General features: G+C 38.1%; 1 protein-coding gene across 1 annotated transcript in view; it reads right to left on the bottom strand.

Moving 5' to 3' along the window:
* Window positions 1-17,368, bottom strand: part of LOC128653786 (ABC-type organic anion transporter ABCA8) — a 405,751-nt gene that overhangs the window by 200,830 nt on the left and 187,553 nt on the right. The window contains exon 21 of the mRNA XM_053707294.1: window positions 9,152-9,279. Coding sequence (XP_053563269.1) covers window positions 9,152-9,279 — 128 coding nt within the window. The remainder of the gene's footprint in view (window positions 1-9,151; window positions 9,280-17,368) is intronic.

Genomic DNA, 17,368 nt, shown 5'->3' on the forward strand with positions numbered 1-17,368 from the left:
AAGTTTTCTCACTTTACACAGTGCCTACGGCACAAATTAAAATAAACAACATATTGTCTGAACCCTTCCACATCAGTAACGGCACCCGACAGGGTTGCCCGTTGTCCCCTCTACTTTTCGCTTTGACAATTGAGGTATTGGCGCAAAAAATTAGGGAGAACCAAAAAATATCAGGGATAAAAATAGGTCAAAAGGACCATAAATTGTCACTATATGCTGATGATGTCCTATTATCATTGTCCAATCCGCTTCTGTCCCTCCCAGAAACCCTACGGGAATTTGAAGACTATGGTAGGGTGTCCAACTTTCAATTAAACCAAAGTAAGTCAGAAATCTTAAATATAAATCTTACACAGACAGAACTGTGTAATCTTATAGACAAATGCCCATTAAGGTTACAAACCCGAACACTTAAATACCTGGGAATTAATATAACAGCATTACCTGAATCACTATTTGAGGCCAATTATGCTCATCTACTACATTCAATCACATGCGATCTGTCCTCATGGAAAAGCAAAAAAATATCTTGGTTAGGGCGAATCGGAGTAATCAAAATGAACGTGCTTCCGCGAATCCTGTATTATTTGCAGACGCTCCCGATTCCCCTCCAAAAGACTTACTTGCAGAAGCTACAGAACACACTAGAGGACTATATATGGGGTGGTGGAAGACCAAGGGTAGCAAGAAGTACACTATATCAGACAAAGGAAAGGGGAGGGTTGGGGATCCCCAACCTATTACAATATAGAAGAGCAATAGCCTTACAACACCAAATAGAATGGAGTATTAACCATGAGCAGAAAACTTGGGTACAGATCGGAAGGGAGATAATAGGTGTAGATAATGTGGGTTCACTGGGGTGGATCTCCCCCAAGGCCAGACCTGGGGCAATCCAATCCTACATATTTATAAAAGAGTTCTTTACACAATGGGACAAGATCTTGTTGGAATTTCCCCACATTTCCACAAATCCCTCCCCACTGACCACATACACACAAAACCCAGACTTCCCCTTTACGAGTGCGCAGAGGCCCCCATCGAATACATTGCAACTAGAAAGGACTGTATTCCACAGACTTATTACAAATAACAAGCTTAAGGGATGGGAGGAATTAGCAGACTCAGATCTAGGTGTCTCCTGGTACTTTTATATGCAACTCCGACACTTCATGGGGTCGTACAAGCAAGCAGAACTCCTAACCAGGCAATTAACGATACTAGAGAAACTCAGCTTACTCCCAGAAAATCCGGGACATTTGATCACCATAATGTACCGAACACTATTGTCACACGAGAGGACGCCTCTGCCGTCCTTTGCAGCCCAGTGGGGCAAAGAGTTGTGCTCGTGCCCCACGGACAGTGAATGGAAAAAAATTTTCATTCACCACACAAAGGCTTCTGTATCCGCTAAAACAATTGAATCAAATTACAAGTATCTGTCTCGGTGGTACCTCACCCCCGTCAGATTACAAAAGATATATAGGCAAACTGACGGGAAATGCTGGAGAGGGTGTGGGGAACAGGGGACTCTCTCACACATATGGTGGAACTGTCCACTGATTGAGGTTTACTGGAGGAACATTCTAGACAGGATAGATAATAATTTACAGATCAAACTAAACAGGAGCCCTAATCTATTACTATTTCATAACCTCCCCAAGATTGCTGACAAACCCAAGAGGCAACTCTTGTATATATTGCTCAATAGCGCTAAAGCCCTAATCCCTAAAAATTGGAAAACAACAAACATACCCTCTATCTCAGATTGGACAATTTGGGTAAATAGGAACCTACAGCTGGAACGCTATAGGTACTGGAGAGAAGACAGAATCGAAATACATGAGTATATGCTGGAGTTGTGGAAACCCATGAATACTTGAACACATAGGCATAACATATGTGGTCTATCAATGAACCTTGTCCCATACCATCTATCCCTCCCTTACTTTTCCTTCTTCCCTCTCCACTCCCCCCCCTTTTTTTTTTTTTTTTTTTTTTTTTTCTCTCTCCCTTTCTCTCTTCTCTTCTTTTCCTCTAATGATTTTATTTAATCAATAACTTACATACCCTGGTGTGCGCTATAACACCAGTAGCATAAGTCAAATTAATTTCTGTTGATATTGACAATGTTTAGTAAAAGACCTGGAAATTATACTGGAAAAAAGGCAACAACATGTACACCTTTACTGCTGTGTGAACGGTGGTGGGCTCACATTGTAACAAGAGCCAAGTCTGTTATATATATATTTTTTGTGTTAATAAAGATTTCAAAACTTAAAAAAAAAAAAAAAAATACCTCTGGTCTCTAAGAGAACTCCAGTCTCTGTGAAGGTCATTGATGGCTCTTTTTTAAAATCAGGTCCTGTCACACACCAAACTACACCATTACAGGTAACATCTTGCACACACATCACAGAAACACTCACTTTTGATGTCATATCTTCACCAATGTTTAATGTAATCCTTGGTATAAATTGGTTTTGTAAACACAAACCAACTATAAACTGGAATGACCTCAGTTTATCTTTCCCTCATCTCACTCAAAATAGTAAGACATCATCAGATATAATTATGCTACAGGTTGAGGATAATATTTTACCTAAACAATATGCAGACTTCTCAGATGTTTTTAATAAAAAAGAAGCTGAATGTTTGCCCCCTCATAGGGATTATGATTGTCCCATTGATTTACTCCCAGGAGTTTCAATTCCCTACGGACATATATACCCCCTTTCAAAACCAGAATTAGAACACCTTAAAAATGATATCGATGAGAACCTCAGAAAAGGTTTTATAAGACCTAGTACCTCTCCTGCAGGTGCAGGCATATTTTTTGTCACCAATAAAGATGGCACGTTAAGACCAATTATCGATTACAGGGAATTGAACAGGCGTACCAGAAAAAACAGGTATCCCCTACCTTTGATCCCTGAATTAATTGAAAGATTACGGGGGGCCTCAATTTTCACGAAATTGGATCTTCGAGGTGCCTATAATCTTATACGAATGAGAGCTGGCGACAAATGGCTCACTGCTTTTCGGACTAGATATGGGTCTTTTACAGCCTTTACCTGCACCACAAGTACCCTGGGAGGCGGTATCTCTGGACTTTATCGTGGACTTACCTGTCTCTAACAAATACACCACTATAATGGTTGTCACCGATTTATTCTCAAAGATGGCACATTTCACACCGATTGCCTCCCTACCCACTTCCAAGATCACAAGTGAATTGTTCATTCAAAACATTGTAAGATTGCATGGAATACCTAAAACCATCCTTAGTGACCGTGGAACCCAATTCACATCTAAGTTCTGGAGAAATTTGTGTGCTGCTCTGCATATAGAACAAAAACTCACCACTGCCTACCATCCTCAAACGAATGGGCAAACGGAGAGGGTGAACCAGTGGCTCGAGCAATACCTACGTTGCTTCTGCTCTCACCAACAAGATTCATGGGCCTCCTACTTGCCCCTAGCAGAATTTGCCTATAATAATAATAAGAGTTCCACAACTGGCACATCACCATTTTTTGTAAATTATGGTTTACATCCAAATTTCACTCTACTTCCGAAGATTGATACCCCATGTCCTCAGGTGAATGATCTGGTTAACGACATTTCTGCCAACTTTTCTTCGATTCGTGAACATATTCTTCAGGCACAAGCATCACAACGCAGGTACTACGATCTTCGCCACAGACCTAGTCCTCAATATTCCGTAGGACAACAAGTATGGCTCTACACTAAGAACCTCAAGATACCCTATCCTTGTAGGAAACTAGGTAAACTCTTTTTGGGTCCTTACCCTATCATCAGGGTAAATGGTCCAACAACAGTTACACTCCAACTGCCATCAACTTTTAAGATACATCCGACTTTCCATGTGTCTCTTATCAAACCTTGTAACCTACCCATATCAAATGTTACATCAGCAGACCCAATACCTTCTGCTACCCTTGATATGCAGTATGAGGTTCATAGCATTCTGGATTCTAGACTCCGTCATGGGAATCTTTTCTATTTGGTTCATTGGAAAGGATTTGGACATGAAGATGATTCCTGGGAGCCTGCCTCGAAAATATCTGCTCCACGTCTGATCTCTCTCTTCCATAGACATAACCCTGATCGTCCCAGGCCTTGAACCTCGCTATGGTTCTTTTTGTGGGGGGCTCTGTCAGGGTTACTGCTTACTAATGATCTGTCCCTTTAAGTGCTTCCTATATCAAGCACTTCCCCCCAGCACTCATTGCTGGTTAATTGAGAAAGGATTCACAGCTCAAGCGTGTCTCTGAGAGTTTTCCACACTCTACAACAGCCTCTCTATTTTTTATTTGAAGAGTTCCTAAAAGTTTCTGATAACATCTCTTATTTTCATTCCTACATTTAGCAGCTCTACTACTTAATTCAATACTGGAAGATTTTACCTATTGCAAGGAAATCAAACTGACTCGACATCTCATCCTGAAGCAGTTACAAGGTAACAGGATTTACAAGCCACTTCAGACACAGCACAGCAAGTAGCGGTGACGTCATCAGCTGCAGCCAACAACCGCTCTCCCTGTGAGTACCACGCTGCTGTTCATAGCAAACGGACACAAGTATCAAACTCCTGGGTTCTCAGGTCAGAACTATTTAATCCATTATTATTCGTTATTTTTACATAATTTGATGAACTTTACCTGCCTAATTAAGGAATACAATAATTTACGTTATTGCTTAATTTGAACTGTTTGCATTTACAATTGCCCTGAAAGAATTACAGTTTATGAAATTAATAAACTGACACTTATTGGGCAAATATTAATACATTATATGAAGCACTAACAACGAATTCATCAAGCTTCTTTTATGTTACAAACCTACTTTTGAGGCAATTGCTGTTTCTGAGTTACAACACAAAATTAAAGGCTTGTTCAAATTGCTACTATTACATGGACTCACCCCCTCTGGTGTCAACCGTATTAGTCAGAGTGGTCTGCGTTCATTTCTTCTACATCTATATGAGTTGTTTTTACCAGAGAGCCATTGATACACGTTCCTCTCTCTGTAATCAATCTCAACCGAGTTGAGTTTCTTATTTTTAAAGCTGATGAGATCCCTCTTATACTTATCCAATTGTGTACTCAATTTGTTGAGCCAATCTTCATTGCTATCATCTCTTAGTATGTGTTCCTTTTCTATTACTATTGTTGACAAATCATCCACCACAAGTTTCTTTAGGTGAGTAACCTCCTCAATTACCAGCAAAATCCAATCAAATGAACATTTATTGGCAATGAAACACCACTTGTGGTAAAATTCGTTATTGTTTCTTCCAATGGTAGGTGAATTTCTAACTCTGAAGCCAAGTGGTATCATTTTTCTCTTGAAATAATCTGTCAAATAGTTTGCATGTAATTTATAATCGACTTCCTTCCTCCTAAGATTAAGAATCTTATAGTAAATGTTTATAGGAACCTCTTCCACTGTTTCTGACCCACATAAGTTGAGAATTCGTATGGCATCTTCATCAGTAAATGCGAAGGTGCCATCTTCCATACTGCCATCCTGTCCTAACACCTGTGAACAGCCAGCTTGTTGGGGTTCATCCATATCCATGTTGTTATGTGTATGTGGCCAGCCTTGCGTGTCAGGAGTAAAAAAAAAGAAATATCCAGTTTCACCACAAGTGTATATTTAAAAACAATTCGGGAGTCCACTTAAGCAGAACAGAAATAGGGTGTACATCAAATGATCTGGGGTGCTTGGGAAATTTTTAAAATATAAGTAGAAAGTAAGAGTACAGGTGTCCCAGCACTCCAACCTTGGTTATATAACAAACACCTGGGTGCAGTCCTTAAAGTTAATATTCAATAATAATTTTGAGGTAAAGGGCACTCTCAGGATTTTTGAAGTCACAAAATATTTATTAGGAGTAACAACAAAGCTAAATCCATTCATTATAATAGGAATAATAGTTTAGGTTAACTGTGTTAGAACATACCAGCCTCATGTTTCAATGAATGAGCACATAACACAGAGCGTGACCACTATAGATAATATGCTAATAATATATAGCACATAGACTTTATTACACAATCTTATGAAGATAATTATCCAAAAGGTTACATATATTTACACAAATATTAAGCAAACCGCTATTTATACTATAATAGAGAGATACTGCTTCATTTATATAGTATCCATAAAAAAAAAAATTATCTGCTTATAACTAATCACATTTTATCGCATAATATCAGGGTCACCACTTAACACTCTTTATACCTCCTTGATAACACTCAGGATATCTATAGATCAAGTGTGGCGAAGCTCAGTTAAGTAAACAAAATCATACGCTCAATCACACAGTTCTAACAACGAACCAATGCAAGAACCGAAACTGGTATATGAATATCAACAGTGTTAACGTATTAATATACACCATGTATTCCATCTGGGATAAAATTATAACAAAGCCAAACCACTTAATAACCACTTAATAAGTCAATGTTAGCACAGGTGGAAAAAATGCACTACACATACCTCGTTCCGGCACATAGCCGTGCTACACAAACCGAAAAAAATGCTGTTACATCCGTACCAGCTGTGTAGCTTTTAACTGACAAGGAGACAATTCTATTGACCCAAATCGTACGCTCAATCACACAGTATATATGTTTATATATGTGTACATATGTGTCTATATGTGTGTGTGTGTGTGTATATATATATATATATATATATATCACACAGAGGATGTCCAGCACTCACTTACAAGCACTCAGCTAAGATTTAAAAAAATGAAAGAGTTAGTTACCACATCTGGCCAAATGGGACAAGCCCAGGTACAACGTCAAGGTCTCTCCCAAAACCTGGGTCCCTTAAAAGCCAAACAATGCATGTTCTCAATCAAAACAACTGGGAACAAGTGAAGGGTATGTAATCACCCTAGACACATACAAAACATGGAAGGGGACTGCCCTCTCAGACTGGACTGGGTACACATCCAATGACCCTGCAACATGCACAGCCCTGGGTGCTCAATAGTACTCTCAGGAAGCTGAACTGTCCCCAGCGTCCCAGGCAGTTAAGCCCAGACAGGTCTGGGTGCAAGGCCCATAGGGGAAATTACAAAACAAATTAATACAGCACACAGAGGAAGTCCAGCACTCACCAGCACTCAGCTAAGATTAAAAGCAAAAATGGAAGAGTTAGTTACCACATCTGGCCAAATGCTATTGAGTACCCAGGGCTGTGTATGTTGAAGGGTCATGGGATGTATACCCAGTCCAGTCTGAGAGTGCAGTCCCCTTCTGTGTTTTATATATATTTATATATATATATATATATATATATATATATATGTTATTCACATAGGGGGAAATGTTCTAAGTATTTTTACATAGATATTCCTATGTATATATCTATACCTATATATAATCATATACATATACTGTACTGTATATAAGTATACATATATATTTTATATAAATATGTATTTAAGAATAAATAGAACATATTCTGCTATGTGAAGAACATTGGAATGTAAAATATTAATATTTCATGTCGGGTTAGCGCACTTGAAAAAAACGCGTTCGGATTGTACACAAGAGTGTTAGTTTTTTCCACTTTTCGCACTCATTTGAAGTCTATTGGGGAATACATTAACACGGTTGTGATATTTGAAGCTTACTTCTACCAAATTTATCTCGCAAGCAGAATCACTAAATAGCACACCACTTGTAATCTAGTCCTTAATGGGTTACTTGCCTAGTTATATAAGAGTACTATGATAGATGAATCAGAAGATTTTTAAACCAAGTTTTCATATGCTGAGGTTTTGTAACTTCACCATTGCATAGGTTTCTATTAAAGATTTTATTGCGTGTATATCTAAAAATATTAGAAGTCAAAATGTATATATGGGATCCCTCTTTATATAGCTATGGTTTTAGTAATTTGAAGTGTTTTTAGGGAGGTGTATTTCAAATATTTTAATAATCAGTATATTTTTAAATACAAAATCATTTTTACTCTTCCTAATTTGTCCATTTTGTTTTGAAGAGTAACCCTCTGTCCAAGTAGAGGAACATCTGCAACTTCATTTTATAGAGGGGTTCAGCAAACCTTTATTGAGGTGTGGTACGTCAGTGAGTTTGATAAAATAATGATGGCTAAAAGTTCATTTTGTAGTAAAATCATGAACATTGACTTTTTTGGATAATTTAAATCTTAAAACTCCTCAATTGAAACAGAATGTATATGTACTGTGAAAATATGTGCATGGGTATATGAACATTATTTTTAAAGTTTGATATAATACTTAAACTCTTGCTTTAATGTAAGTTTTTTGTCAATTAATATTTGTATATTTATAATTTACACGCACACACATTTACATTGTGTGACCACACAAACAGTTTTTTCTACTGTTTTTTTTTGAGCTGGCTTCTAGATTTTGATAAATTCTGTAAATCCCTGTCCTATATTGCACCTGCGCCCATATACGCACTAGGCAATATACATTACCTGCCCTCCACTCCCATAGCCTTTCCTACTCACAGGTCTGGACCCGCATGTGGGAATTACCATTCAATTCAAATACAATGCTATATATTATAAACACATATTCAGACAAATGCAAACAAATGACTAATTTTGCTGTACTCTTTGCATACATATGCAAAAAAGCAGGGCCTTTAACAAATATGTAAATAAATGAATGAGACAAAAATAGTTTAGTAGATTCAATCATAGGGATAAAATTGTTGCTATAAAGACAGGAAAGGCTTGAGATACACAGTTTTACATTATTTAATAGTGATACGGCAATGTCCTCATCAACTGATTAATTCCTTATTTAGTCGATATTTGCATAAGCTTTATTTATTTTCTGGACAATCCTGACCCCATTTGGAAAAAATATATTTTTCTGCTGCTGTTTGCTTGTATCAGTAGCACTAACTACTACTTTAACTTTATTTAAGGCTGTTACTTTCCATATAATGTTTTTTTTCTATTGTTATTGCCAGGTAGCCAAGATAGTATATGTTAAATTTTTTGCTAAGAAATTTATAAAAACCTTTTTTGTTGACTGCTACATTACCTTCTCTTAACTGTTACTAAAATTTCTAGAATATGCATAAGTTTAAAAGAAAATAATAACCTTGTCATTTCGGGAGACTTCTAAAGCACCTCTGTAGATAGTCGTTTCGGTGTCATAATTGCCGTCCTTGACATCCACCACCATATCCTGCTCTTTTAGAGCAGCAACAAAGTCATCAATAGATGAACCTGTCTCCAATAAAATATACAACAATCATTACAATTTAAATACTAATTTGGAAAGGTTTTACCTAGTCAGCAGATAAGAATAATTTTTTTTTTTTTTAATATATATATAATTCAATGCTTTCCAATAACTTTTGAATGAATTTGGCTGAAATTTATCATTTTTGTTTGACATCCTAATCATTGTAAACACTCAAATTTAAGTAAGATATGTTAGTATTTTTTGATTTATTTACTTTTTTTGGAACTGAGATGCATAAATTAGACAACACTTCATTTTTATAGGGGAAAATTTATTTTTATAAAACAAAAAAAGTCAATTTTACCTTCAGAGCTGTTTATCTCGGCAAGGGGGTTTCCCTACATGTCTGTATATCAATAAGCAACACATACATTACATTATAGTGCTAAAATAAAATAAGCAAATGAAAAGTCATATTGAAATACAAAGTAACAATCATACTGGAAGTAGATAGTACAAATTGTATTTGAAGAACAAAGTAAAAAAAAAATGTATTTTAAAGTACAAAATAGGAATTGTATTTTAAAGGGACATAATACTCATATGCTAAATCACTTGAAACTGATGCAGTATAACTGTAAAAAGCTGACAGGAAAATATCACCTGAGCATCTCTATGTAAAAAAGGAAGATATTTTACCTCACAATCTCCTCAGCTCAGCAGAGTAAGTTCTGTGTAAAAAGTTATACTCAGCTGCTCCCAGCTGCAGGTAAAAAAAATTAAAAAAATGAAGAAATGAACAGCAGCCAATCAGCATCAGCAGTGCTGAGGTCATGAACTCTTACTGTGATCTCATGAGATTTGACTTAACTCTCATGAGATTTCATAGTAAGCTTCCTTTACCTGATTGGTGAAATAATATGAGAGTGCACGATGCTCATCCCTTCAGATGTCCCAGGACAAACACATTAAAATGCTGCTTAGAAATCCTTTACAATGGGAGGTGGCTACTGAGGAACTTTTGAGGTAAAACATCTTTCTTTTTTACATAGAGATGTTCAGGTGATATTTTCTAATCAGCTTTTTACAGCTATGCTGCATCACTTTCAAGTGTTTAAACATTTAGGTATTATGGCCCTTTAAGCACAAAATAAAAAACAATGCAGTCTGTCACAATCATTTAGAAACACCTAGTTAAAGGGACATTAAACCCAAAAATATTCTTTCATGATTCAGATAGAGAATACAATTTTTAAAAAGTTTCCAATTTACTTCTATTATCAAAAATGTTTCATTCTCATATTATTCTTTGTTAAAGAGATACCTAGGTAGGTAGCGTGCACATGCCTGAAGCACTACAGGACAGGAAATAGTGCTGCCATCTAGTGTAACTGCTAATGTATAACATTGTTGCAAAACTGCCGCTATATAGTGCTGCAGACATGTGCACACTCCTGAGCTCACATTTCTGCTTTTAAAATAAGTAAAACAAGAAAATGAAGAAAATATGATAATAAAAGTAAATTAGAAAGTTGCTTAAGATGTTATGTTCTATCTAAATCATGAAAGAAAAATATTGGGTTTTATGTCCCTTTAATGATTATCAACAGAAAACCATCATTAAAGTATATGGGGATTTTTGTAGATAAATCAGATTTATGAAGATCTGTGCATTCACTGTTAGAATTTAACATTGCCCAAACAATTGCTCAGGCTTTTCAGTCATCCTAGACAAAAAAGGTCCAGGTTGTCTGACATTCTTAACCTAGGAGGTTACAGTCATGTTAAAAAGCAGTGGACATACTAGTTTTGCTTCTTAGCGTTTAAATTTGTTTTAAAAGGTTAAGTGGCTCCTGGAGGCTGCAGGGCATAGACGGAGGGAGCTTTGACCTCAGGAGGAAGAGGCCCTGTATGGGGTAGGAGGTGCTATAGGAGGAGCTGGAGGCAAAGTGTTAAAGAGGTGGGCTGAGCGGGAAAACCAGCAGATTGTTATTGTAGGAGTAGAGAAAACATCTGATGGTTTTTCCTGTCCTGCAGCTGGAGCCCCTAAGGTAATTGCTTGTTCCTTCTAGTTGGAGGTCCAAGCACATTAGGGGTTTATCCCCCTCCTTAAGATATTGGAGTCAGGGGAATCTTTCATATACTATTAATTTTGTGATTTAGTGTGGGCTGTGTATGCTGGGCAGGATTGTGTGATGCGTATATGATTTTCACTCTGCTGCATAGGAGAGTAGTATGGCTGGCTGCTTTCTCCCTCCCAGGCATAGGGGTTAATAGACTTTCAGCCCTGTAAGATTTTGCTTGTGCTACCCCCTTTTGATTTGAAATCACCTTTTCATTTCAATTACAAGTGGGGTTACTGTTGGTAATAGTGGATGAGGAGAGCGCCTTTCCTCATGTAGGTTTTTAAATCTGATTTGGTTCTATCAGAGGCTCTGCGCGGCAAGGAAGCATGGCCGAGCAGTCTGCATCCAAAAGGCAGCAGGGTTTTTTTTTAATTGCAGTCTCACCGGGTCCCCACGTGGTAGCAGCGGTCCAGGGAAAAAGACCACGGGTGGTGATTTGCCACAGGAAGTTTTTTCTTCAGGCTGGGACCTATGACCGATGGAGCCAGGTAGCTGAGCAAACAATTGTGGGGTGTTTTAAGTATGCGCTGACTATATGGAGCGACAGGATCTTTGCAATATGTGAGGTCAGTAACAGCTCCTGTATTTACTGCGTTCCGTTTGACATTTGGGGAGTATTGTAAAATTATTTGTTCCTTTAGATGTGACAATTCGAAGCAATAATTTGGGATAAGCTGCTTTATAGTTATAAACGTACGTATTTTATTTACACCCAGGTGCAAAATGTGCAGCTGCACTGGTTGAGAATCTGTTTTAGATGTTGCTTATTGAACCTGTCTGTTTATCAATAGTGTTTGTTACCAGCGCTTACATGTTCCTTACATTTGCATGTGCTATAGAGACTTTTCTCTGTCATTGCAGTTTTATATGGCACCTTTTATGTTTGTTGCTGCTACTATACGTAGGAATAAGGGTACGCATAGTGAAGGGAATTTATTTCCTCTGGGCATAGTGCTGTATTTTCCGGAATATAAAGTGAATTTTCAAATGCACTCTAATAGAGTTCTATGCTTATGTTTTATGATTAGCTAAGGGGAGGCCCTACGTGTATACGGCGATGGTAGGGTTAACTTTCCCGCCGCTGGTATTTTGGCGCAATCTTGCTGATCTAGACCTGTGGCAAGTTTAGGGCCTAATATTGTTTTATTTTACAGAAGGGGTTTTGTGTTTTTTCTCTCCTCAGGGACAAGTTTGGTTTCTTTAGGGGATATACATATTATATATACATATTATATATATATTTATAAGTTGTACGTTTATTAATACTGATTGCTTAATACTAATTCTCTTGCTGTGTTGTCTTTCACTTTTGCTCTGCCTTAAGAGCTTAGAGCAATTTTGCTTTATTTCGTGGGATCCATTGTTTTGTCTGACATTTTGTGGCAGTTCCATGTATTTTGCCTAAACATTTTGTGGTCAGTCAGGTAGTGGTTAAAAATTGTTATACATTTGGGGGAACAAGGAATGTTGATGATACTCCATGTTGGGGATCTCTTAGCTAGTAGGGGGTTATCTCATTTCAGAGGAGGTTTGGTTTTGTGTTTTATCTTCTGCTGAAGAAGTTTGCTCCCATAGGGGTTATACAGACTATGTATATATATGTGTGTGTATATATAGATGTGTATGTGTATATATATGTATATTGTAATTTTGCATGTTTACTACTAACTCTTATGGTGTGCTGGTTTACACTCCCTGCTCTGCCTCAAGAGTTTAGAATGGTTTTTGTCTTTATTTCCAGGGATCCCTTTGTTTTGTCTGCCATCTAGTGGCAGCTAACGGTAATTTGGTATAATTTCTGTTTTGTTGCCTATGTAGAATGTATGTATATATATGTATATATGTATGTTATATGGGTATTTGAGGTCATACAAATATTTCTATAATTTATATTGTTTAATATATACATTGTATGTGTGGTTATATAAAAAATTATTTTGTTGAGCAATTAATTTTCAATGTTTTGAATTTTAATCCTAGGAAGAATTTAATTTAGGACATGGGGGATTTTCTTTTCTCTATGTGGTAGTACGGGTGTGCAAATATTATACTCTGTCATAATGAAGAGAAAACTGCGCTACCGGTGGCTTCCTCCATTCTGTTATGTTGAATCTAGCGACATTGCTAGGGTACTTTTTATATCCTATGAGCCCAGCGGTTTGTAGATCACTTTTATAAGTGCGGCCTGCAACGTTAACACTTTGGGTTGGGCCTCTACACATTTGAGGCCTATAAATGTTTCCTTGTGTACGACCTAGATTTATAGCGCTGCGGAATCTGTTGGCGCTTTATAAATGAAATCAAAGAGGGGAGCCACTGATGATGAATAAAGTTTTTTATTGTTCAACAGTTATGAAGAGGAAGCATCCCACAATGGCAGATGGAGAAGCACCAAAGTTTTCAGGTTTCAGCCCTCTGTCCGTAATCATAGCATGGTGCTTTCTAATTACCGAATAATAATAATAATGCGGTATTCTCTATATATATGATGGCTGTTGCAACTTCAATGATTTTACGTTATATCTTGATGGGACAGTTTACTTAAAGGGTTTCCAACCCTTTAAGGACCAGTCAATGCTGTAGATTTGCATAATCAACAAATGCATAATCAGAAGACAATGCAATAGCACTTAGTCTGACCTTCAAATGAGTAGTAGATTTTGTTAAATAAATTTCAAGGTTGTGTCTGTTTCCACTCCCCCTGTATCATGTGACAGTCATCAGCCAATCACAAATGCATATACGTATATGCTGTGAATTCTTGCACATGCTCAGTAGGAGCTGGTGACTCAAAAAGTGTAAATATAAAAAGACTGTGCACATTTAGTTAGTGGAAGTAAATTGGAGAGTTGTTTGGAATTGCATGTTGTATCTGAATCATGAAGTTTGGTTTTGACTGGAGTGTCCCTTTAATTAGACTGCAATGATCAATTTTGCTTGCTGGAGTTTATGACATGGTTTGCAGGCATTTTCATTTCCTGGATACGGGCGTATGTCATATTGTATTTCGCCTGTGGTGTTTCCACCCATCCTTTATCTCAAGGTTAAGATATATTAACACAGCTAGGAGAAGACAATTGCACTCCTAGTGGGGTATTGAAGGGGGGGGATTACATTTTATTTTCCATGTTCTCTCTATTAGGCTTGCTCAGCCGTAATAATTGGTCCCACTGGGAATGGGTTCTGAAGATGTGATTGCCATGGGCTTGCAGGTGTTCTTTTACCTCAGGTTATCTACATCTGTCCGAATGGAAAAAAGGGGCAGTCTAACATTGTTCCCTACTAGGGCGGATGCCAATATTTATACGCAAAGATGGTGGGGTGCTGTTACAGTTTCAATTTTGGTCAGTTTTTTTGCAAGGGATCTAGGGGAGTTGGGTTTTGATCACAGTAAAATTGTACGTTGCCCTCCTTTAGGATCGGGGCACCCACTGAAGCTGTTGTTGTGGGTTTAGTGGAACAGGTTATCCAAGGTGTGGTTGGGTGGAGGTTCTTTTAATCTTCTCCCTCATGGGTGTTTTTAAGAATTTGAACGTTTAATTTGTTTATGGCTGTTCCGGTCATGTCCTGGTAGCTCTGGTTCACGTGTGGGTGGAGTGATCCTTCAGCCGAGGTTTTTTTTTTGATAAGCATAAAATTATTTTGAATGGTTTGGAGTACGGGGCCTTAGATGTGATTGCATATTGCTGCTGAGGGTGGGTTACGCTGATCTGTTCCCGTCTCCGGGGGTTGTGGTGTCACAGGCCGGAGGTGTTGATTTAGGTTCTTGTCTCAGGGAAGCCTCGTGTGGTAGTTTAAGTGGTAGTTGGAGAGGCTGTGTGAGCCTTTCCAGGCTTTATACATCCGGTGGTCGGCCATGGTTACGATATTGGTTGGTGCTAGTTCCCTCACGTCTGCAATTGGCTATGGCCATAAGTGAATGGGTTAGCCTCCCCACGGGGTGGGAGAGCAGGTTATGTAGCTCCTTGGACACAGGGTTCCTTGGACCTTGGGGAGTTTTAAAGAAATAACGGACATATGTACGTTCAGGTAAATTTATATACGGTCTGGTCAACAAGTAATTGGAGATTAGTGAATTAAGTTTGGGAGCTAGCATATTTACAGTTAACCGAGTTTATATGGTTACAGAGTTAGGTATTTGGTGTTTTTGAAACTTGTTATTTAATAAACAGGCTGTGGCCAGTAATTTTACCGAACATCAGATGTCTGTGTATTCTTTAAGTAAATGCTTTTGCGAAATTAAAGTTCATGGGGACGTTATGGGGAGTAGAATGGGTATCTGTGAAAGGCTATGTAAGGCAAGTGTGTGGGTGGCTATTTTCAGAAAATTACTTCTTAGGCAGCAAACAAGTTTCCCTCCTTCCCTCCCTCCCATTATTTGCAGTTTTATGTTTTTCAGTCTTTAGCGGGTGCTAGTTCCCTCGTGTCTGCAATTGGACTATGGCCTTAAGTGAATGGGTTAGCCTCCCCACGGGGTGGGAGAGCAGGTTAAGTAGCTTCTTGGACACAGGGTTCCTTGGAGCTTGGGGTTTTTATTAAAGAAATAACAGACTTATTTAAGTCCAGGTGAATTTATATACGGCCTGGTCAACAAGTATATGGAGATTGGTAAATTAAGTTTGGGAGCTAGCATCTTCATAGTTGACTGAGTTTCAATGGTTAAAGAGTTATGTATTTGGTGTTTTTAAACTTGTTATTTACTAAACAGGCTGTGGCCAGTATTTTACCAAACATAAGGTGTCTGTGTATTCTTTAAGTGTTGAATGCTTTAAAAAAATGAAAGTTCATGGGGACGTTAAACGACGATCATGGGGGCATTTGTGCGGAGACTTGGTGTGGTGGTGCACTGCTCAGACTTAGCTGAGGTTGGAGTGGATGAGTTCTATCTGCCAGATGGGGAGCAGTTGAATGACTTTGGTCCGCAGCTGTTTATCTTTAATTTTCAGAAGGCACTGTGTCGGTGGCGGGGGTGCTAGCCCTTAAATTACAGGAAAACTATGGCCAATGGTTAAGTGTGGTGGTATTTTGCATTCCCATGGGGGAATTCAAGATGGGGGTTTCTAAGAGCACGGGGTTCCTTAGAAACTTATATGGATGATCGCTGACGGGCCCAACCACTTTCACGGTTGGGTCCAGTAAAAGGAGTTACGGCCATAGTTAAAAGATATGGAAATCAGGAAGGACTAGCACCGCTGTTGTTTGATGTGTAAAATGTTTACAGTTATTTGCACCTTTATTTATCAAGTTATTAAAGTTTTATTGAATAAAGGGCTGCGGCCAATTTGTACCAAAGCTAAGTCTGTTGTCTGTTATTTATGAGGGTGGTTGTTGGAAGGATGGTATGAGGGTGTTTTGTTGATTTAAGGGGCCGGAGCTTGACGACATAAAAGGTCAAATACTTACCTGTAGTATGCAAGAGGGACGCGCTAATCCTGTTTTAATATCAAATAGTGCAGCAGACAAATATTGATAACACTAATTTTTCTGAATATTCGTTCAAAAAATTTGTCTGAAATAAATTTTTCACCGCTGCACAAGTTTAGTGAAATGAGTTTTAACAAGTGGGCTGGACAGACAGTAGTGTTCCTTGGGCATGTCTGAAGTTACTTCATAGCAGTCATAGTATTCCTAGAATATTACCACTGCATTTCTTGTCCACTATTTTATTTCTCCAATTGTATGCTGCAATCCAATTGTATGCTTTAACCCTATTGCTAGCAATTGTGACTCACTTGTTGTACTGCCCTAGATTTGCCATCACTGAAGTAAAATTGCATAGTCTTAAAAAAATATGATGTATTTTCTTATTATTTATTACTAGTCCTAACTAGTAATAGTCTAAATAGTAACTAGTCTCCCCCCTCTCTTTTGCTCTCTCTTCCCCTCTCTTTTGCACTCTCTCTCCCCCTCTCTTTTATGCTCTCTCTCTCCCCCATCTCTTTTGCGCTCTCTCTCTCTTTTGCGCTCTCTCCCCCCCTCTTTTACACGCTCTCTCTCCCCTCTC

Source organism: Bombina bombina, chromosome 1 (genome assembly GCF_027579735.1).
Source record: "Bombina bombina isolate aBomBom1 chromosome 1, aBomBom1.pri, whole genome shotgun sequence".
NCBI classification, from domain to species: Eukaryota; Metazoa; Chordata; class Amphibia; order Anura; family Bombinatoridae; genus Bombina; species Bombina bombina.